This window comes from Panthera uncia, chromosome F2 (genome assembly GCF_023721935.1).
Source record: "Panthera uncia isolate 11264 chromosome F2, Puncia_PCG_1.0, whole genome shotgun sequence".
NCBI lineage: Eukaryota > Metazoa > Chordata > Mammalia > Carnivora > Felidae > Panthera > Panthera uncia.
The window spans coordinates 28,500,595-28,523,240 of NC_064812.1; the positions used below are offsets into that span (position 1 = coordinate 28,500,595).

The 22,646-nt window shown below is 41.1% G+C and overlaps 1 protein-coding gene across 1 annotated transcript in view; it reads left to right on the forward strand.

Moving 5' to 3' along the window:
- Nucleotides 1-22,646, forward strand: part of SYBU (syntabulin) — a 73,886-nt gene that overhangs the window by 24,051 nt on the left and 27,189 nt on the right. The window contains exon 3 of the mRNA XM_049633001.1: nt 796-993. Coding sequence (XP_049488958.1) covers nt 796-993 — 198 coding nt within the window. The remainder of the gene's footprint in view (nt 1-795; nt 994-22,646) is intronic.

A 22,646-nucleotide genomic window follows, 5' to 3' on the forward strand; every position in this document is an offset into this window, starting at 1 on the left:
TTATGGAAAGCATTTATAGGAGCCAGCTATGACTTTCCTGTTTGCTTAATAAGCATCTACACAGGTCATTTCATATCATACATGGTAGCTTATAATAATGATCATAGTTATAATCTATAACTTGAAAGTTATAGATTATAGAAAGTTTCTAATTGAATATTATTTTCATTTTACCAGTTTAGCACAGACAGCAAGATATTGGATTAATATATTTTGGGTGGGTATGTATGGTAATAAAACAGGATCACTTTTTTCTGCTCCCTTGAACTCCAAAAGCCAACTCTGTTACCTCTCAAACTCTATTGACCAGTTGATAAGCCAAGTAATCGAAAACTGGATATGGTCAGTGATATTCAAGTAACGTTTTTTTCCTAACACAAACACCTCTGAAGAGTTCCCACTAATGCCCCCAAGTTGCTATGGTGAACTTTTTATTACTAACTGCATGAAAAAATCTATAGACAAGTTTTGACCCAAAAGGATACTACCTAAAGCATTAAAACAGACAAATCTTTACGTGTTGACAACATGAATGCTACAGGAATACTTGTGGTCCAAAAAGCTTAGAAGATTTTGCCTTAAAATATGTTCTATGATAGCTGATATTTTCTTTGTTAACACAATTGGCCAAAATATGGAAAATAAAAGGAGAGGCATCCCCAGGCATTAACCCAGAGCCTCCTGAGCCGTGCACGTGTGTGTGAGTGCACGTGTGCATGGCTCACTGCATGGCTTCTCTTTGCCATCATTGATTTCCTCCTCCTCATTAAACACTTATTGATTCCTGTCTTCCAGATGACACAGGCTGTCCCAGTAGCCAGTCAGTGTCTCCTGTGAAGACACCCTCGGATACCGGAAACAGCCCTGTTGGCTTTTGCCCTGGAAGTGATGAAGACTTTTCCAGAAAGAAATGCACAGTTGGAATGGTTAGTGAAGGAAGCATCCAGTCATCTCGATATAAGAAGGAACCAAAGTCAGGCCTTGTAAAGCCAGGTAAATGCACTTACTCTTAATGTTTTTCTCAGAACAATATGACTGGGGTGATTTCACATTTGAAACAAAGCACTTGTATATCAAGACAAAGAATACTATATTGATGTTATACCCACTACCCAGAAACATCTCTCTTTTTTTTTTTAAGGAAGTGGGCAGAGAGTGGAATATTTTGTGTACTTATTGTTAATAATTGAGTAAGTGTAGGGACATGTGTGCATTATATAGACATAGAAAAAAGAGCAAAGTTGGAGAAATGTAAACTGGATGGTCTAACACATTTATACTATGTAATTCTAGCAGAAATTATACGATGAAATTACTTGGAACCACCTAAAGTGCCTACAGATGATGAAAACAGGTTATCTTGATGCAGATCTATAGGGCTGGGCATACTTACTGGCCTAGTTATTTTATTTGCTTTTAAAAAATTAAATATGAATATGATGTTATATGTATACATATAGATGTTCAATATTGTAAAATATGAGATGAAATGGAGATTTTTATTACAATGGGTGAGACACCATGAACACCAGAAAATGTCAGTTCTCAGAATTTGCAATATATAAATAAATATTTTACATCCCAGAAATATATACGTTATATGAATAAGTACAGTTTTAGTAAAACTAAAGTTATAACTTTAAAGTAAAAATCTCTGAGCGTTGGCATTGAGAGCTGCCATATTGCGTTATTTTCTTGGACACCCACAGTGAATGCTGTACTTATTTATGAGACTGAAAAGACAGATTAATGACTTATAGGAGTCCTCATTCTTTACGTTTGTCTTCTCATTTTTGTTTGGTGATGGCATTATTGTGCAAGGAGCTATAGACAGCTTTATTTCATTGGAGCCAAGGCTTGGTCCTGTGTCCTCTTCCATCTCTGTCTGCTTTTGTTCTTCCTGAATAACTGATTTGCTCAGCACATCTTAATGGATTATTCTTCATCTTGCGTTTGGTCAACCAAAGACAATGTTGTTTAGTCTCAGAATACAACTTAAACGGTGTGAAAAAAAAAATCCCCTTTCTTAGGCTCTTGATAAATGGTAGTCATGATGAGTTCATTAATAGTCCTTTGCTTTGAAATAATATGAAAAAGAAAGGGGGAAGTCAGAATATAAAAGGGAAAGATGGTTATTGTAGAAAAAGTGTTGGATACCTTCAATGCTTAAGACAGAGACAATGAGTTAAAAGAATGTGATGTGATTAGAGCCAGCAAATAAACCATTACCTTGTGTACCCAAGGACAGGAACTACCCCCCTCCCTCCTCCAGCTCAGTGGTTCTTTTTAAAATTGAGATATAATTCACGTACCATAGTATTCACCCTTTTAAAGTATACAATTAACTGGTTTGTAGTTTATTCAAAAAGTTATGCAAACATCACCACTATCAAATTTCAGAACATATTTATCATCTCCCAAAAGAAACCTCCTACCCATTAGCAACTACTCTCTGCTCTCCCTTTTCCCCAGCCCCTGGCAACCACTAACTTACTCTGTCTCTGTGGGCCTGCCCATTCTGGACATCTTATATAAATGGAATCATACAGTACATGGCCTTTTGTATTTGGCTGCTTTCGCTTAGCATAATGTTTCACAGTTCATCAATGTAGCATGCATTAGTATTTCACTCATTTTTGTGGCTCAGTAATATCCCATTGTATAGCTATACCACAGTTTTAAGTGGACTTTTTTTGGAGCAATTTTAGGTTTACAGAAAAACTGAATGGAGAGTACAGAGTTCCCATCTACCTCTTCACACCTGCCACCTCCAGCTTTTTATTTATTAAAGTCTTGCTTGGTATGGTTATACATTTTGTTTATCCATTCACAGGTGATGGACATTTGCATAGTTTCTGGTTCTTGGCTATTATATAAATGCTATGAACATTCATGTAACAGTTTTTCATGAATATGCTTTCGGTTCTTTTGGGTATATACCTAGGAAAGAAATTGCTGAGTCATATGGTAACCATATTTAACAGTTTGAAGAACTGCCAAAGTTTTCCAAAATGACTGCACCATTTTACATCCCCACTAGCAATGTATGAGGGTTCCAGTCTCGCCACATCTTTGTTGACAGTTGTGACTGTCTGTCTTTTTTATTATACCCATTCTAGTGAGTGTGAAGTGGTATTTCATAGTGCTTTTGATTTACGTGGCTAATGACTATGAGCGTCTTTTCATGTGCTTATTGGCTATTTGTATATGTTCTTTGGAAATATCTTCTCAGTTTTCTTTTAACCAGGGAGTACTCACCCAGTAGAATCTATTTCTCTAACATATGGGATGTAAGCTTAACAGCAGGAGCCTTGTCATCCTCTTTTTATATTCCTAACACAGAGTCCGGTGAATAGTGGGGGCTCAACAGCAAAGGTAGGCTGTGGAATTGAAAAGATAAAATGGTGCAGGAAAGAATGCCAGCTGCGTGAATTGAAAAAACAAAACAGTGATTTCACTGTGCAGGCATTGTATGCAACGTGTGCAGGGTTTGGATGCAACATGAAATTATTTCATTTTGGTTTTACATCCCCCCCTCCCTACCTCTCTCCTCATTCCAAAAACATTTTATAGAGGTAACAATACAAGGAAAGAGTAACACAGGAGACAAGTATGGTGCAGCAAGAACAAACTAAGGTTAAATGGGCGTTAAGATTATCATTCCTGGTTTCAATAATCGTAATAAGAATAATCATACGTTACCATAAGACTTAAATCCGTATGTGTGTGTGCAGGATTCATGCTGAGCAAGTCCTTAATCCTCCAGTAGTAGGTACCCACTTGCCAAAGACCAGCCACTTGCTTGCTGAGAATGTTTAAGGCCTTAGGTCATCCTGAAGAAAATGCATACAATTAAGAAAAAGAAATAAAGGGAGGGAAGGAAGGAGGAGGAGGGAAGGAAGGAAGGAAGGAGGGAAGGAAGGAAGGAAAGAAGGAAAGATAAAAGGAAGAAAACAAGAACAGTCTTCATGTTGTTTTAGTTCATGGATCCTTTGGGAATCATGAGGGCTATGAACCTATACTCCAGAAAAATACCCATATGCACAAAATATCACTTCCTATTTCTGAGGTTTCTTAGACCTCCTTTATTAGAAATTATGAATCCTGGTGTAATGACCCTTGCCCAGAGGCAGAGCCTGAAACACCACTTTTGTCAAAAAAGCAACTTTTGTCACCAGAATTCTGATTTACTTGCTCATAGGCATTCATATCACCTAAACAATCTTTATCTTAACAATGTTTTTATTTATTTGCATTTGACCAAAGTCAGAGACATCCCTAAAGCTTATTTCTTAGTTGCCTAAAATTCCTAATGTCATCAGCGAAAAAGTTGCTCAAGCCTTTGAGTGGGACTCAGTTCTGTACAGTAAGCTCTTTGTAGAAAAATCTGCACCGTGACCTATAGTTCTCTGAACTTTCGGCAGAATAAACCTGTCGGTCTCATAAATATGAAGAGAGGAAATCCTGGAAACGAGGCCCCTGGATGACTCCACAATTTATAAAATGCAGAGACCTCATCTGTTAAACCACAAGAAGATTCTGCTCTCAGGTTAAAACGTTCCGCCTCCTCCCTAACCCCAAGTGACAGTCTCCCCTCAGCTCAAACCCATCTTCAGCCCTTGATGTGTGCTCTACTTTTTTAAAATAAATCAACTCATTAGAACCAATACCAATTTATTAAAATAGCAAGCAATTAGTGTCTCTTCTACAGATGTTCCAGGACTCTTTAACATTAAATAACCCAGGCCCATTTAATTTTAGGTCCGTTGTTCTAGATTCTGGAAAACTGCTATTCACCTCACAAAGGAGTTCTTGAAATGCCCCTTTAGTCATTTAGATAAAGAGCTAATAATGCTCACTGAGTATCCTATGCAGAAGGAGAAGGGAAATCTGTCACAGGATGCCGGGAAAGGCTTAGAAAGGTGAGCTGAGCAAGCCTGCACCTTGCCAGCTGGGCACCGTGGCACACACAGCATGAAAGCCCTTCCTTCCTCCAGGCAGGACCTGTTCAGGAACTTCTTGGAGGCAGTGAGCCTTCTGTCATTTTGGCTTCTATCACTTAATGCCTATGCACATTTAATTAAAAATTGCCACCAAAGAGCAAAAGGAAACATCCCTATGGTCCAGTTGGATAATGGCTTTGCATTTTCATGGTTTCCTTTTATCTACAAGTCAGTTCAGCAAACATTCAAGACTGAATCCCCAGAGCCTAATGCAGCGCCTGTCTTTATAGGTAGGTGTCCAATAAATATTTAAACGAGAAATAGAGTGTACACTCTGTGCAAGGGATTATGTTTGGCATGGGAAGGGCGTCGGAGGGATGCAAAGAAGACCTCAGTGCCATCCCTGCTTTGTAACTGAAGACAGAATACCGTGTGATAAATCTGGCCCATAGTGCAGATCAGAAGGAAAGAAATGAAGGCATTCCGACTGGGGGCTCTGAGGAATCTGCCGTGGTAACAATTCTTCTCCCAGGTGCTCCTCTCAAGTTTGGTTTGCAGAAAAAGAGAAGAGAGGGAAAACAAACCACCAGAGACTCTTAACAACAGAGAACAAACAGGGTTGATGGAAGGAGGTGGGTGATGGAGCCTTGTCCATGAGCACAGGGTGTTGTAAGTAAGTGAGGAATCACTAAATTCTACTTCTGAAACCAGTATTGCACTGTATGTTAACTAACTAAAATATTTTAAAAAGTAAATTAATTTTAAAAAAAGTTTGGTTTGCAGTTTTCCTGATGATTTTTACCCAGAAAGGCAAGGCCTAATGGGATTAAACAACATTCCTGGGCCTCCTATAATGCTGGATTTACTACTTGGTCTATCTTAGTTTGAGAAAGAAAAAGACCTTGGTGCATTATTCTACAAAAAGAAATACTAAATCCTTTCCCCACAAGGCTTGGTGGAGAGCTGGGGAAACAATTACAAGATTTAAACAAATAATTGGAAGACAAGGAAGGAGAAAAAAAAAAACACACCTGCTGATTGAGGAGACAGATAAAAAGCAAATGGTTAGGGTCACAATAATTTAAAAGAAATCCACATTTAGAAACTGAAATGTTGAAATCTGCATTTGAAAGATGTCACTGTGCTCCATCAGCATTCAAACTAAAGCAGTATTCCCTTGTCATCTGACACCACCCGGGCTATGGAAATTGGAGACCTGGCCAGATGAACTATAATAACCTCACAACAATAACAGAGGCTTGGTTACTTTAAAAAGACTATTTCCCACATTCAGAGGCAGATGCTAGAAAACTCAGAAGGCACCAGCTAGGTTAGCGATTAATCAACACTGGTTCCCTCAGTAGATGGAGGCTGTTTCTCATACAGCTGATAGCTACAGATGTTCCTGTGTTTATCAGTAGCATGCCTTCACTTCAAAGTTAGTTCTGTGAAATAAAGGAGAGCTAGACAACTTACCTGGGGCAGGCCATCCTGATAATAACTTGAGCTGCCTGGAGGGGATTTGAGAGCTTGAGAATGTCAACATGTGCTGCTGCCCCCTAGGTTATGCAGCTTGACTTAGCTTGGGAAAAAGAAAGTGTGGGTCGGGGTTGGGAGCACTTTCTGACCACCAGACTTGGGTGTCCAACATACTAGGTTCAAATTTTCATACCACCACTTTATCACTGTGTGGTCTTCAGCTACTTTTATCTCCCTAAAGCCTTGTATTCAGCATCTGTAAAATCGGTTCTTTCGAAGATTCAATAGACTAATGAATGTAAAGTGCCCAACATTGGACCCTCCACAAAATAATTCCTCAAGTGCATGTTCATAGTGGTCATTTGTGGCTACCATAGGTGACACAAATTCTGTGCACGTTCCTTTACAAGAAAACTCTTTAAAACTCTCACCCCACAGGGGCTCCCGGGTGCCTCAGTCAGTTAGGCATCCAACTTCAGCCCAGGTTGTGATCTGGCAGTTTGTGGGTTCAAGCCCTGCATTGGGCTCTGTGCTGACAGCTCAGAGCCTGGAGCCTGCTTCAGATTCTGTGTCCCCGTCTCTGTCCCTTCCCCGCTTGCACTCTGTCTCTCTTTGTCTATCTATCTCTCTCTCTCAAAAATAAATAAACATTAAAAAAAAAAAAACTCTCACCACACAGAACTTGTGTTTATTTGAAACCCCACTCTAGCATGTCATGGGATCCTAGTTTACATAAAATGGGAGCAGTGTTTGTCACAGGAGAACACTGGCAACAGTGTGAATTGACAGCTGATGCCTTGACAATGAGGAAGGAGATGGGAAAATATGAAAGAGCAGACAAAAGACCACTAAAAAGCACAGTGGCCTCTTAAATGTAAGTGCTTTGTAGCACTTTGTGCAGTAATTAATGTTGTAGAAACAGACTGAGTCATTGTGATGGTGGAGTTGGCAGAAAATGATGTGTGTGAGGGCAGAAAAATGTCCTAAGCATTTTAGAAATATTTTCATAGAGTGGAAAAAATTAAAATTTTAGAGCTAAAAGATTTTGGTTCTACGGAAACTTTCAGCATTCTTGGCAAGGCATGATTTTTCTAACAGCTTACAGTTACAATCAAAGGTCTTGCAGCAGTAAGGCTGTGATCTATTTTAGATACTGAAGGCCTTATGAAAATATCTGGAAGATATATTAGATGGAACTGTGGGCTTGGATAACACTCTGAAATTGGATTTAAAAATTTTTTAGCTAGGGGTGCCTGGCTAGCTCTGCCAGTAGAGCATGCGACTCTTGATCTTAAGGTTGTGAGTCTGAGCCCAACATGGGTGTAGAGATTACTTAAAAAATTAAATTACTTTAGAAAAAAAAACTTTAAAGAGTACTTAAAAAATTAAATTACTTGAAAAAAAAAAAACCCACTTTGGATGGAGGCACCTGGGTGACTCAGTTGGTTGAGTGTCCAACTCTTGATTTCAGCTTAGGTCATGATCCCAGGGTTGTGGGATCGAACCCCATATCCAGTTCTGTGCTGTGCATAGAACCAGCTTAAGATTCTCCTCTCTCTCTCTCTCTCTCTCTCTCAACACCTGGATGGCTCAGTCAGTTAAGCATCAGACTTCAGCTCAGGAGCTTGAGTTCAAGCTCCACATTGGGTGAGCCCTGTTTCTCTCTTTCTCCCTCTCTCTCCCTCTCTGCCCCTTGTGAGATTCTTTCTCTCTCCCTCTCTCTTCTGCCCCTCTTCCTGACTCTCTGTCTAAATAAATAAATAAATAAATAAATAAATAAAATTAAAATAAAAACTGTTGAATTGCAATATGTTCCTCTAAAAATTTTTTTAGCTAATATTTATCAAGCACTGATTATCCCAGTCAAAATTCTAAGCACATTACTCATTTAATCCTAACATCAGTGGGAGAAAAGGATGCCATTATCCCCTGTGTTACAGATGGAGAAACTGAGGCACAGAAAAGTTAAGTAACTCATTCAAGGTCACACAGCCTGTAAGTAGACTGAAACAGGGCAGTCTTGGTACTAGCTTTTAACCATTGCCCTGCTTATAAGGTCTGCCTTCAAAGGAATAATTTTAATTGCAATAAGGGAGTGTGACAATTGAGAAAAATGTGTTGAATAAGACAGAAATTATTTTTCTTTAATGTCTGTAAAACTCTAAAAATTCTTATTAATTTTTATAAATTAGCTAATATAGTCCATATGTAGGTTATGCTGGTTGTTGCCAATAACAAAATCAATGAACCTCAATATAGCTTCAATAAAGTCCACAGAGTTGAACACATAAGACTGTTTGGGTGCAGATCAATCAACTATGAGGATACGAACACCAAAGGAATGTTAAGATCTTCGGTGTTCTCCTCTTAATCATAAACTAGTCCTTTCCTGCTTGTCAAAATGTTTATTGTGCTACCCTGCATATCATGAATACTTTCCTAAGCAGAGATCATTAGACTTTGTCAATTTAAACAAGAGCTTTTGCATTTATACGGAAATGAGCCTCTGAACCTTTCTTTCACCCCGAGAGCAAGAATGCTCACCCAGAATGCAGCAGAGAACATGTTGTGGTAGACTATTGTTCAGTCTGTCACTTTTCCCCAGCAGACACCAGATCAGTAAAATAAAGCTGAAATGTGATGAGTGGACGGAAGTGTTTATCTTTGTGCAAGGTTACATATTCACTCTCATGCCTTCCTCCCATCTGTGCTTTTGAGGATGCACCCAATCAAGCTAATGGTGCCAAATGGTCCGGTGATGGTGTTCCCCTAAGAATTAGTGAATTGTAATCCCCTTCTTCCCAAAGGTGACTGCCATCCAAATCCTGGGTCTGCTAGCATTTATTGCATGTGTAGTGTTATGGCCACCAGTTTGGGGGCCTGCCAAATGCTTACTAAGTGCTCTAATGTGTTGAGAACGAAGCATTATTGGTTTCCCATACATAGCAGATGTTCCAGCAGACCACACACTCACTATTAAACATACTTATCGACTGCCAACGGAAGAGAAATAAACCTGGAACCTTATACATAAACGTGGAAACCAAGAGTTATAAATCATGCAGATCTATGCTTTAGATTAGACTTTTGTTTTTGTACTAACTGAGGAGAGTTTATCGAAGACACTGTCTGTGTGCAGAGGTGGGGGCATAATTAAGGGGATCCAATGAGGTATGGTGAAATACTTGGCCTTGTCAGCAGCTTGGAGTTATTTCTACATCCTGAAGGGCCGAGAAGAGGGCGGAGTTACTCAGAACCCAGAGGGAAAGAACTCTGAGGCTACGTGTGAAGCAATTGGACACGCGCTTCTGTGTAGGAATGAAACCCCTGATAGGAGAAGAGCCAGACAGTTAAATACCCTGATCTCTCTGTCTCCTTTGTGGGTACAATTCGTTGTGTGGCATTTTGGTGTACAGCAGGGCTATAGACAAAAAGTTATAGGTTGAGAGGCACCTGGGTAGCTCAGTCGGTTAAGAATCTGACTCTTGGTTTTGGCTCAGGTCATGATCTCACGACTTTGTGGGTTCAAGCCCTGCGTTGGGCTCTGCTGGCAGCGTGGAGCCTGCTTGGGATTCTCTCTTTCTCTGTGCCTCCCCCCTTGCATTGTCTCTGTCTCCCACGAAATAAATAAATAAACATTATTTTTAAAAAAGAGAAAAAGAATATGCGTTGAACCACATAGTATGTTTGCTTGGGTAATTCACTGCGTTAACATTTTCTGCCACCTAAGCTTGTATCTGATAGCAGCCAAGGATGCAGCCCATGGTTTAAGTGAGGTAATGCCTCAGGAACCTGGCTGCATATACTTGGAGATGCATGGACTAGAATGTTTATGGCATAGCAGAAGCATGAGGTTCACATCAGAGTCTAAAGAAAAGAAAGGGAACCCGCACTTCATCACATCTAAGAGGTTTCCGCTAAACCTAGGTTTGAATCCTGGCTGTACGTTGACCAGCTTTCATGCAGCTGATATTTATTAAGCATTTAGTCTGTGCTGCTACCGTTGTTCTAGACAGTAAGGATAGAGGGAAGAAACAGACAAGATGCCTGTTCTCATGGAGTCTGCCTTTAACATGGGGAGATGGCTGATACACAAGCAGACAAACAAGATGAGTTCAGATAGTGACAAATGAAGCAAGGTAATTTATATAGACAGTGACTGGGGATGAGGCAAGGGAGTGTCTGAGGAGATGACATTTGAGCTGAGAACTTAGCCATATCCCTTCATATTTAGGGACGTGTGGGGTTGGGGGTAAGGCAGTGAGTTAGGAAGGGAGAGAGTGGTGACAGGTGAAGTCTGTATCGTTTGATTACTGGGAAGCCATTGGAGGGTTTCAAGAAGACAGACATATTTTAAGGTAAATGTTTGAGATCCTTTTGACTATTCTGTGGAGCTTGGATCATCAGGATGGGAAACTGGAAGACGATGTACTTAAGTTTAGATGGCTTAGCCTAGGAAGGACGGTGGAAACAGAGAAAGATCTAGGGATGCAGTGTATATGGCAGAATCGAAGGACTCGCATTTCCCTAATGAGAATAAAAAAATTTTATTTCACTTGCTAGCTCGAGTAAATCTTAGGAGATCTGAATGGAAGAGTCCGTTTCTGATGGATTTTTTATTCATTATTTTAGTTAAATGTACTTACTTATACTGTACTATTAATTTAGAAACATTGGGGGGTGTTTTTGTTCACAGTTAATGTAAGATTTTTATTCAGTTTTTCTCATCCCTAGAGCTACTTTCCAACTCCTCTGACTTTTCTAGAACACATCATTTTCACTTCCACCCAATTTGTTTGATACGAAGCAATTTTGAATCCACGTCTAGTGCTCTCATTGGACATTTTCTTTAAGACTACAAGTACGATGAAGGTATCAGTGAAGTTACTGTAAAAAAGAGGTTATAAATACAAAGGTTAAATATAAAGATTAAATAAAATACAGAGGTTAAAACCAGACAGAAGTTTATTTGTCTCTTGCTAAACAAAACCTAGGTATTTGGGTGATCCCTAATCACCTGATCACCAAATCACAACCTATGTCAGGTTGGCTGTGACCTACTAGGCAGAGGAAGGGAGAAAGGGACCGGGGGGCACTCAGTCACTTTAAGGTCAGGACACAGAAGTCATTTCCAATTATATCCCAGGACACTTGACCAAACAGGCACCTGTTACTGTGGAAAAAGGGGAAAATGGAGGTAGACAACCTGCAAGCTGTCACAACATCCACTGTAGTATGAGGACAGCTGATTTTTCTGTTTTCCTGTAGATTTATACAAATACCCTTCATTATCCAAAGCTATTTGGTTCTTGAGTTCAGTTAGCAAGGGATATGGGTTTTTGTGATCTCTACAATTTAACCATTGACCATATTGCCATTTAAAAGGTTCTTTTAAAGGATGGGGGGAAATCACAGGAATAATTACATAATCTGTTTTTTTCATTTCTTAGCCTCCTTCATTTTAAACAATCCCATCAGTTGACCTCCCATAGGCAGCCCAAACTAGCACTGATTGAGGTCAAGTCAGACTGATGTGTTTTTCAAACAGCACTTTTTGTTCAGAGAAGGTAATTATGAGCAAGAGCTCTATAATAAGAGGCTATGGAAAGACTCTAATATATGGGGTTTCTCCTTTTCTGAGAGATAATTGTGGGAGGAGGGTTACCTCACCTTATATTTAGACACTGAATAGGGTGAACCAGGCCACTTGCAGACCTATGGAGAAAAGAAAGTCTTCTCTTTTTCTTTATAATATAGAGGAGTAATTAATACTTAGCTTTTGCAGGTTGCTGAGAGAATCGTAAAATGTGTCGGGTATATAGCATATGCATACTGCACAGCACTGAGAGGTCCACGTGCACATCTTGTATCTTTGCAAAAATCATTGTTAATGTCTGGCAGGAAGTTTTGTTTGTAGTGATGGTGTCTGCCAGCATGCTGTATGTGTTCAATATATTTATTGAACTTATTGAATTACCTCTGTTATCACTGCTATTAAATAAGAAATGAGGAAAGTTTACAAAGAGCACAGCTTTAGAGGTAAACATGTGTATCATGTATCTTTGTAAAAACCAATGTCAGTATTTGGCAGGAAGCTGCATTTGTAGTGATGGTGTTTGCCTGGTGCACAGTATGTGCTCAATAAATAATCACTGTCATTATTGTCATTAAATAAGAAATGGGGAAAGTTGACAAATAGCACAGTATTAAGGCATTGGAATGTCTACTCACCATCTCCTCTGCATTGGTCTGGTTTTATCACAGATAACTGTTTTGTAAGAATTATTCTGATATAATGGAGGGTTTTGGTGAAAGCTTAATAAACATGTCTACTCTAAGCAAATCCATTTGGAAGGACTATGCCCAGGGAGGCCTCGATTCCTTTCCTCCTTTCAGAACAACAGATCTCTCCTGTTCCTCTCTCTTGGGCAGCTCTGTGAAGTGCCTTGCATATTTAAATAGCTGGAATTCATGGAGTACAACAAGCATTTTTTCCCCAAGCTTCACATTCTTGCCATTAAATTTAGGAATGTGTGGGGTTTTGATGCAATTTCTTCCTTGCCCATTGGGATACAGTCATTGTAGAAAGACTAAGCGTTTTGCTCCAACATTGTCAAAGGATCAGCCCTGACTTGTGCAGGCATTTCCTTCTATTTGACAATTTGGTATTTCTTTAAATGCTTTGTGTCCATTCACGAGGGCGATGGTTTCATTTGAAATGCTGCAGTCACCAGGGAGAAGCTCCTCTTCCCTGATAGGCCAGCCATCTCTCTGCCTCCTGTTGCTATGGTGCCCAGCAGAGGAACTTCCTTGCCCTGCACATGGAGGAGGCTCTGTCTCCATGGATACCCCACTCTAAGACTGTACTCCATGGAGAGATGAGCTGCTCACACTGTATTTCTGCACGAGACATACCCCAGCCTGTGGCGGGAGGCTGTTTGCAGAGGCAGTGTTTGCCATGAAAGTCTACGGAGCTTACCTTTTAAGTAAGTAGTATTAGTCACAGTAAGTAAATAATTATATTGGATCACAGAGGATATGCTCTTTGTGTATGTCTGTGTGTGTAAAGTTAGTTGTGGTAGGCGAAAAATGTAGTCTAAAAGCAAATTTCAACTCTGCCTCTCAGATATTCTGAATGCAGAGTCTATAACTAAACTTTTAAAAATACACACATATATTGTTTTAAATACCCCTTGTCATCTGTGAGTCTGTTTGTGGAATTCAAAGCCAACGCAATGAAGATAGATTGACCATGGACATTTACATTTTAGAACGCTCTTCTAAGTCTGAGCATCGCATGCTGCATTTGTAAATGCAAAGCCTGGCCTTCCCCAGCGGTGCGCTCTGGGAATAGTTGAGCACAACCACAATTAATGCTAATTGGCACTGCGCATAGTTGCAGTGGGCCTCTGTGTAGGCTGAGACGCAGTGTATTTATTATCGAGAGAGCTTGCTCCCGTGCTCTTGTCTGCCAGTTCATGGAAATTATTCAGAGCACATCTCTGACCAGTTTTAATTCACTTTTCTCACATGGCATCCAGGAGAAACTCTGAAACTCTTCATGTACATGGAATTGGGATGTCGAAAAGTTTTCTTCTTCTTCTTCTTCTTCTTCTTCTTCTTCTTCTTCTTTTTAATGACTGATTTGATCTAACATTTCCTCTTTACTCTACATTCCAAGAGCATAAGGGTTGGGTTTGCAATGTTGTAAAATAAATGAGTCATCTTAAAGCGATTTTCATCTGGTGGGCAAATGATTAATGTCTGTGGTGTTAAAATTAATTACTAGAAACAAAGGAAGCCTATACATATGGTAAGCCTAAGTGTAGTTCAATAACTTTAAAATTGTGTAAAATTTAGATTTTTAGGCCATCCACAGTAGATAGCATCCAGCAGGTCTAAACAAAAAGCAGAGTATGCGTTATATTGGTATAAGAGAAATTCATTTTTAATCACATAAAAGAGTGAGCACAGAATATCATGCTAGATTGTAAATTTCTTTTATTTTCTGTACTTATGACTGACAACTGTTAGTCATGGCTCAATTTTTATTGCCCAAAGTGGTGAAAAAATATCACCCTGTGAGAGTGTGTGACAAGTCCACACACTCTGGACTTGTCATTGAGGTCAAGCTTTAGGTCATTGCTTAATATTTTATAAATATAATTTCCATCTGTCAAAGGAATAGTGGACAGATAAAGGGGCATGATGAACTCTGTTGTGATCATGCTTTTGGAGACATGGAAACAATGTCAATGACACTTTTTCAATGTTTTTCAGCTGATTGGTAACATAGGGCCCCATTTCACCATCTCGATGTGTCTGTCCCCTTCTCTGCAAACCAGCATAACATGGGATTTTTTTCGACCTCAAAATATGTGAACCCCCTCTCTAAAACTGTTTTCTCATCTGTACAATGGAACAATAATAGGACCTATGATATAAGGCTGCTTTGAAAATTGAGTGACATCATCAGTGACACATGGCATACAGTAATTATTAGCTGTTGTATTACGAATACTGTGAGTATCATCATCACCATTTTTGTGATGCCATATAGTCCAGGGAGGCTGTGGCTCAGAGCTTGCACAATTCTTTGGTTTGGTTCCCTTAAGCCTATCAAATTTTCTATCAAATACTTACTGAGAATCTAACTATGTGCTTAGTATTCTGATGGGAATGATGGCATTCACTGTACAAGATAATGTACCTAACAAAATGTGAGATAGAGAATAGTCTTCTCTTTTCCAGTGTGTGCTTTTCTCTTTTGGTTAAATGGCTGTACGTGCATATAACAAAGCGTTTGCCTACTCATTTTGCTACCACTAGTGGATATGTAGCATTCCACAATGGGTCTGTAAGATAAAAGGGGGTAGGCCATAGCATAAGTTGTTAATATTTATAATAAATTAAAAATATGACAGTGAAAAATCTAGGTTCAAAGTTTAAATTCACTTCCTTTCCTGAAAGGATTTCCGTTCAGAGTGTAGTAAATGACATACTTTGAAAAGAGAACAGTTTCATTAAGTTGAAAGTTTGGGGGGGTGATGGGAGAGGAAGAGACAGGAATGATTGATTAATCTGTATAAAAATAGGCCCCATGCTGGGACTTTTCCTTTTGCACTAATCCTGTGTGACATCTGAGCCAAAAAAAAAAAAGTACATATAAAACCAATGCCCTATGCACAGAGCCTGCTGGTGTTGATTTTAAAAACGCATGAGGAGTTGACCCAGATTACATTTTGCAGCTTTATTTTTATTTTTATGTCATTTTCATTTTCCATTTCTTCTTTCTGGCATATCCTCTCTTTCCATCTGTTTGCCCTGGAAAGAACATGGCATGTGGAACAAGGACCATACCAATCCACTCGAATGGAAAAAAGGGGAAGACATTTTACGATGTGATTTAAAATGAGCTCTCGGGAGTTTGGGAACTTGAGAATCAACGTATGTCCAAATACATAGTTAAATATATTATGCTAAACATGATTTCATATGCAATATCACTCAGATAATCGAGCTAGAATAAGCCCTCTGTTGTAATGTTTCAAGGCAAACGTTAAATCCTTAGCAACATCCCCACCAGCATGGTGACCTTTTATCTTTACAATGCTGGTCTGGTGACCAAAATAATGCCCCACTTTCTTTCCCATTGTTATCGGCCACACAGTCAGATGCTCTGATGGTGCACAGTTTGTCAAGTGTTCCGTTAGGCACTTGGTGCTGCAGGCATGAGTTGTGGGTCACATCCTTTTGTTGACATCTGAGGAGCATTTTGAGCTCTCAGCTCTGCTCGCTGAGTCTTTTTTTTCAGCAGAGGGAGTTTGTGGCAGTTTCAGAGGGAGGCGTGCTTCCTTGCCTTGTGTGGCGGCAACATTATTCGGGGAAACTGGATCTTCCTGAGTCTTTGGCTTCTTGTCCTCACCCCTGTGGCTGAGATAGTAAGGCTCTGCAACCCTCTGCCAGGACGATCTGATTTCTGCCGAGACTGTTGGCGGGCCTGACTGTTCTTGAGAGATGGAGGTTGTGCCTGAACCTGATCCTGCCTGACATCCAATGCTTCTCCCCTCAGTTACTGGAAGAGGAGAAGGATCCAGGCCACAGGCTGAGAAGCTCTAGGCGTACTGAGCAATGGGTTAGGATCTGTAAGTGGTGCCCTGGTGTCGTATCCCACCAAGCTGGGCTTGCCAGGGATAGTAAGGGGTTTTGTCTGCACGAAGCTGGGGCATTCTTGAATTTTGGATGGGATTCTCCAACTTAACGTTCCCACCCTTCCTTCTTTCTTTAGTCTCAGCCACCTCTTAACAGTACTGAACCTGTAATGCTACTCATTTGTTTTTTCAACAAGTAGTTATTGATGAGTCAGGTACTGAGCCAGGTACTGGGATATAACTGTAAACATGGGGCTCCCTGTAAGATGTGTAACATGTTTCTGGGGGAGGTACAGGGTCCCGTGAGTGCGGAGAGGAGGACCTTAGAACCCAAACTTTGGGAGTCTGGAAATCATCCCAGGGGAAGTAGTGTTGTACTGACACTTATAAAGGGTTAAACCAGCTGTTTAAATGTGTAGACGCTCAAGTATCAGAACTTCACAAGCCATTGCTGTTTATTTAAATACTATGTACTCCCTTAGGGTTGTTTTTTTTTAAGTTCATTTATTTATTTTGAGAGAGAGAGAGAGAGTCGAAGAGGGGCAGAGAGAGAGGGAGAGAGACAGAGAATCTCAAGCAGGCTCCACGCTGTCAGCACTCAGTCCCTCAAACCCCAAGATCAGGACCTGAACCAAAACCAAGAGTCAAACACTCAACCACTCAGGGGTTCCTCTCCCTTAGAGTTTTAAAAAAATTCTGTTGTTATGATTACTATGTTATATTTAATAATTATTTTTTAGATGGCTCTTTCTTCTGCTGGGGTGTGAGCCTCTCTAGGACATGGACTACATTTTCTTCCTTCCTTCCTTCCTTCCTTCCTTCCTTCCTTCCTCTTTCTTTCCTCTTTCTTTCTTTCCTCTTTCTTTCTTTCTTTCTTTCCTTATCATTTTATTATCTTTTATTTTAAATTCATTTTAGCTGCTTCCCTGTTTCTTTTTAATGTTATGTATAAAATGTGATGCATAACAAGAATATATATAACATACATGTAAGCCGTTCACTATAATAATAAGGCAAATATTTGTGACCCACCTTCCACTCTTAGAATCACCACCCCCAAAGCTGTCCGTGTGATCTCCCAGATCCCATTCTCTGCCTCCCCCCACAGGTCACCACTATATCGAAATGTGTTTTGTATTGCCTTGCACTTCAAAAACAATCTTTTTTTTTTTTAATGTTTTTTATTTATTTTTGAGACAGAGAGAGACAGAGCATGAACGGGGGAGGGGCAGAGAGAGAGGGAGACACAGAATCGGAAGCAGGCTCCAGGCTCTGAGCCATCAGCCCAGAGCCTGACACGGGCTCGAACTCACGGACCGCGAGATCGTGACCTGGCTGAAGTCGGACGCTTAACCGACTGAGCCACCCAGGCGCCCCGACAATCTTAACATCTTATTACATATGTGTCTCTAAAAATATGTCTGAACACAAGGGTAAGATTTAAAAGACCTGGAGCCATGTTTTCTTTGCCTTTATGTTCTCCATAGTTAGCACAGTGCCTAGAACTTTGTAGGTCCTCTCTAGATGTTTGTGAATGAACGGAAGCTCCCCAGAGCCCAGAGGATATTTGTGTGGTGCTGTATGTCAGGGAGAAATTGGAATTCAGCTTCAGTGAGCTTGTTCCTTTTGAGCCTTGTTAGTTTTGCCTCATTGGGGGTGCTCATAGATATAGTCCACAGAAATTAGTCACATACCATTTAGTTCTTTGGGGATATTTTCAAACTATCATTCCCCTACCTATCATCTCCGTCTTACCACTGTGCAGTTATTCTCCAGTGGTCCTGAAGACAGTGGCCTCAGTATTTTTGTGACGGTCTGTTTTGCTTTTCCATTCCATTTTGCTTTTTCAAAGAACATTGTGGGGTGAGGAGGAAAGGGGTGGAGAGAAGAGAGAACACTGAGTACACTTGAATTTAAAAGTTAACTTGTGGAGGGCTGGGGGTGGGGCAGATTAGCAGGGCAAGCAAAGTGTTGGCCTGGGAACTTGTGCTCCGTGCCAGATGTCACTTTGAGTGGAGATCCTGGGGAAGGTTCCATTAAACAAGTCCATGGAAATTCAGAGCATAATTTGTGTGTGGAGCCTAATCTAATTGTGAGTGTGCTTCATTCTTTTTAAATACTATAAACCACCTAAGAATCAGTAGAGAATTTTTTCAGGGGGACAGGCAAAAGCATTTTGTTCAGAAGCTGGAGAGTTCAGATAATTTTTAATTGGTAAACAGTGGTGTGAGGTGCAATGCTGGAGCTGGCTGATGGAAGCTGAGCCGGTTTGCAGAATGCCTTGTCTCCCTGCCCAGCATGCACCCAGCTCTCTGCAAGGTCACAGTGGGAGGGCCGCCTCCGAGGTAGTGTCCCTTCCCTGGGCGGGTTAGGCCTTGAACAGGTCTCTCTGAGCAGAGTGCAATAGCTTTTCCACCTGCTTTGCACCTGCTCTCCTCCAAGCCAGGCCCTTGATCCAGAATTCTCTCTGTTGTGCTGCCAGGTTTTCTCCTGGAAACATTTCCATGTGACCCTATTATTCCCTCTCCCTGATTCTCACTTTAGTTCCTTGAACACATGTCTGAATTAAAACAAACCCCTCTAGCCTTTCTGTTTCTCCATTTGCTTTTGTTCCAACACTCTGTATAGATGCCAGAAGTGGCCAGAATTTACCCAGTTTGTTTGTTTTATTTTATTGACATTTGTGCTTCCAAAGAAAAGATATTTGCTTTAAAGGTGGATTACACGGCACTAGATTAAATCTAGCATTGATCTCAGAGCATCTCAATCCATTCTGATTAGATTATTTTATTTTTTGCACAGTCCTCAGGCAATATGAGAGCCATTCTTCCTTTCATTTAGCTGAGAAAGTTCCTGTTTGGTTTGCTTTTCCACTCTGATAGGGCAGAAAACATACATATCTTCATTCAATTGTTCTTTTATGTAGTGGCATTGCAGTCAAGCATGTAACACAAGGTGAGGGTGTTTGTTAATGCTTCACATACTTTCTGCTTTTGCTGTTTTAAATTCTTTTATTCACCTGGATGACGTTGAACCAATGCAGTTAATTTTCTGAACCTAACAACTAGGTTCAGAACTGGGAAGGATCTCCACTGTCAGGGCTCTCCTCCCTTCACCATATGACCCACCTCCTAACTCTCATAGTCATCTGCCTTGCCTTCCAGCCTCCAATCTCTCCCCCAGATATTGCTGTCACTATATCTGCAAAAACATCACTGTATTCATATCACCATTCCATCCAAAACTCCGCATGGCTCCCTCTTGCCTTCCAAGTAAACTCCCTGAGCACAGCATTCACATTCTTCAGCATTCCAGGACAACTCACCTCTGTGGTTGCTTTATCTCATCCGATCACTATCCTCCAGCCAAACAAGGGATCCAATATATTCTGAATATTCCCTGTGTTTTCCTTCCTCCATGTGTCAGGTCCGGCCATCCCTTTCACCTGAGGTCTGTCCCTTTCTGCACCCCCAACACTTGTTCCTATTCTGTCCAGTGTTCGAGGCCCATCTTAAGTGGCATCTCATCCATGACATATCTCCTCCCCCATTACCCTCACCTGGCTAGAAGTATTTCTTCTCCCTCTGTGTTCCCTCAAGGCCCCCCTGTCTATATTGCACCCATCTTGTCCTCTCATATTCTAGTTGTTTGTGTGGCCCATCTCCTGACAGGGTCTTTGGGCCCTGGAGTTCTTCTCCAGGCCCCTCCTCCCCAATCTTTACTCCCAAAGCCTTAGCATGTGCAAGGTTTATTGCATATTTGAAATGGACTAAATTGAATGTTATTATCTTGGTTTCCAGTTCTTAGATCTTTGTGAATTCTGATCGTGAGGTCCCAAGCAGAGAGGGTGGAAAAGAAACTGGAGTCAGACAACCAGCTCTGCTGTTTACTAACTCATGGCGTGGGGCAAATCACGTCACACTCAGAACCTCAGTTTCCTCGTCTACACTCTGAATATTTTTGAGAGGAAGAATTAAAGGAAATGGCAGACGTAGAGTTTCTATCACATTCAGCTTTTGGTTCACAGCAGCTGGTAACATTAGTACCTGACCCCGTCCTTCCTTGAGTAGGTTATCCCTTCAAGGCCTGTGTAATCTGTAGTCTGCTGTCAACACCATACCTTTCGTGTTTTCATGCATGTCATTAATAAAGCATGTTAAGTAGGTTAAGGACAAGGGCAGAGTCAGGTGACACATCACTGGAGATTTCCCTCAAGGTTGACAGGCAATCCATTAGTCAACATCCTTTGGGTACTGGACTGTGCCATCACCCAGTGCACATCTCCACCTCGTTCGGAAGACTGTTCTAAGTGACTAAATGCCTACTGGATTCCACACGTGTGATTTATGTGGTAGCCTGCAATCCTAACTCTGTCAGAAAAGGAAGTGAGAACTGTGTGTCCTATCTGGTTCTTAGTGAACTCTTGCTGGCTCCTACATGCCTCTACAGTTTTACTGCAGATCAACGCCAAACTTGGCAGTTTATAATTTTCAGAATTTACCTTTCTGTCTGCTTTGAATACCTGTATACTTTTTGTTCATCTCCAACCTGTTATTTCTCTTCCTTTGTGGTTTCTCAAAAATTAGTCGGGATTGGGGTGGCACCAGGGTGGCTCGGTCGGTTAAGTATCTGACTTCAGCTTAGGTCATGATCTCACAGTTCATGAGTTTGAGCCCCTCATCCAGCTCTCTGCTGTCAGCATGGAACTCACTTAGGATCCTCTGTCTCTCCCCTGCTCTCTCTCTCAAAAATAAATAAACATTAAAAAAATTTAGTGGTGTTATTTCAGCCAGATCTATAAGTTCTTTCAGTACCTTTCCCCCTTCATTCAACAAATATTCTTCTGAGCCTACTGTATATGCCAGACACTGTGCTTGGCCCTAGGGAGACAGGGATGAATGGCACACAGGCCTTCCTAGGCTGCGTGATTTTTGCATGCCAAGTTTTGGCCCGAAAGCTTGAGTTTTAAGAGATTTGGTCATATGGGGTAGAGATAGGGGTGGAGGGAATATCTATCCTAATTGTAAGTAATACTAGTCTGTCAGTCCAGTTGAAGGGAGAGAAAGAGGAAGGTAGCTCAGAGAGCTTTTTCAGGAGCCACTGCTGAATGCTGAGAGTGGGGAACTTTTAAATCTGTCGAGGCAACAGCACCTACTGTGTGCTAACAGCTGCATTACACACTGGGATACAATGAACAAAAGCCCTCAAGGAGGGCCATCTGGGTGCCTCAGTCAGTTAAGCCTCTGACTCTTGATTTCAGCTCAGATCATGATCTCACAGTTTGTGGGGTCGAGCCCCACATCAAGTCCACGTTGGGCTCTACTCTGACGCATGGAGCCTACTTGAGTCTCTCTCTCCTCTCTCTACCCCTCCCCCTACCTCTCAAAATAAATAAATAAACTTTAAAAAAAAGAGTGCCCAAGGAGCTGATGACATGCTGGGAAATTGTAAGCAGGCATTGCAGTGCAGTGTGATAAATGCTTCTTAAATTCTGGGTAGGGTAAGAGCATGAAGGAGGGGCCCTTCCTGAAGGTCAAAGAGGCCAGAGACCTGAATAACAGGTAGTAGTTAGTCAGGCTCAGAGGGACAGGAAAATAATCCAGGTAGAGGGAACAGCATGTGTGGAAGCTGGGAGTCTAAAGAGTACTGTGCTGCCTTCAGGAAATGGTGGTGGTTGCACTGGCCGGGGTACAGTAGCCCTAAAGAGATTATAAAGGGCTTGTAATCATGCATTTGGACTTGATCTTAAGGATGTGGGGTGCCATTAGAGGGTTTCCACAGGGGAGCCACCTAATGAGATTGATGCTCTGGAACAGCGTGGGAGATGGAGTGTTCAGGGCCATGGTGAGCTGCTAGGGCACAGTGTGTGGCTGTTTCAGTAATTCTAGGCGAGAAATGCTGATGGTCTGGGGTGGAGCATTCTGGATGGGAAGAAGCAGACGGAGTTCAGAGTCACTAAACAGATCTGAGCAGGTGGCTTGCAGTTTATGGTTAAATATTAAAAACAAGATGGGGCGCCTGGGTGGCTCAGTCGGTTAAGCGGCTGACTTCGGCTCAGGTCATGATCTCGCGG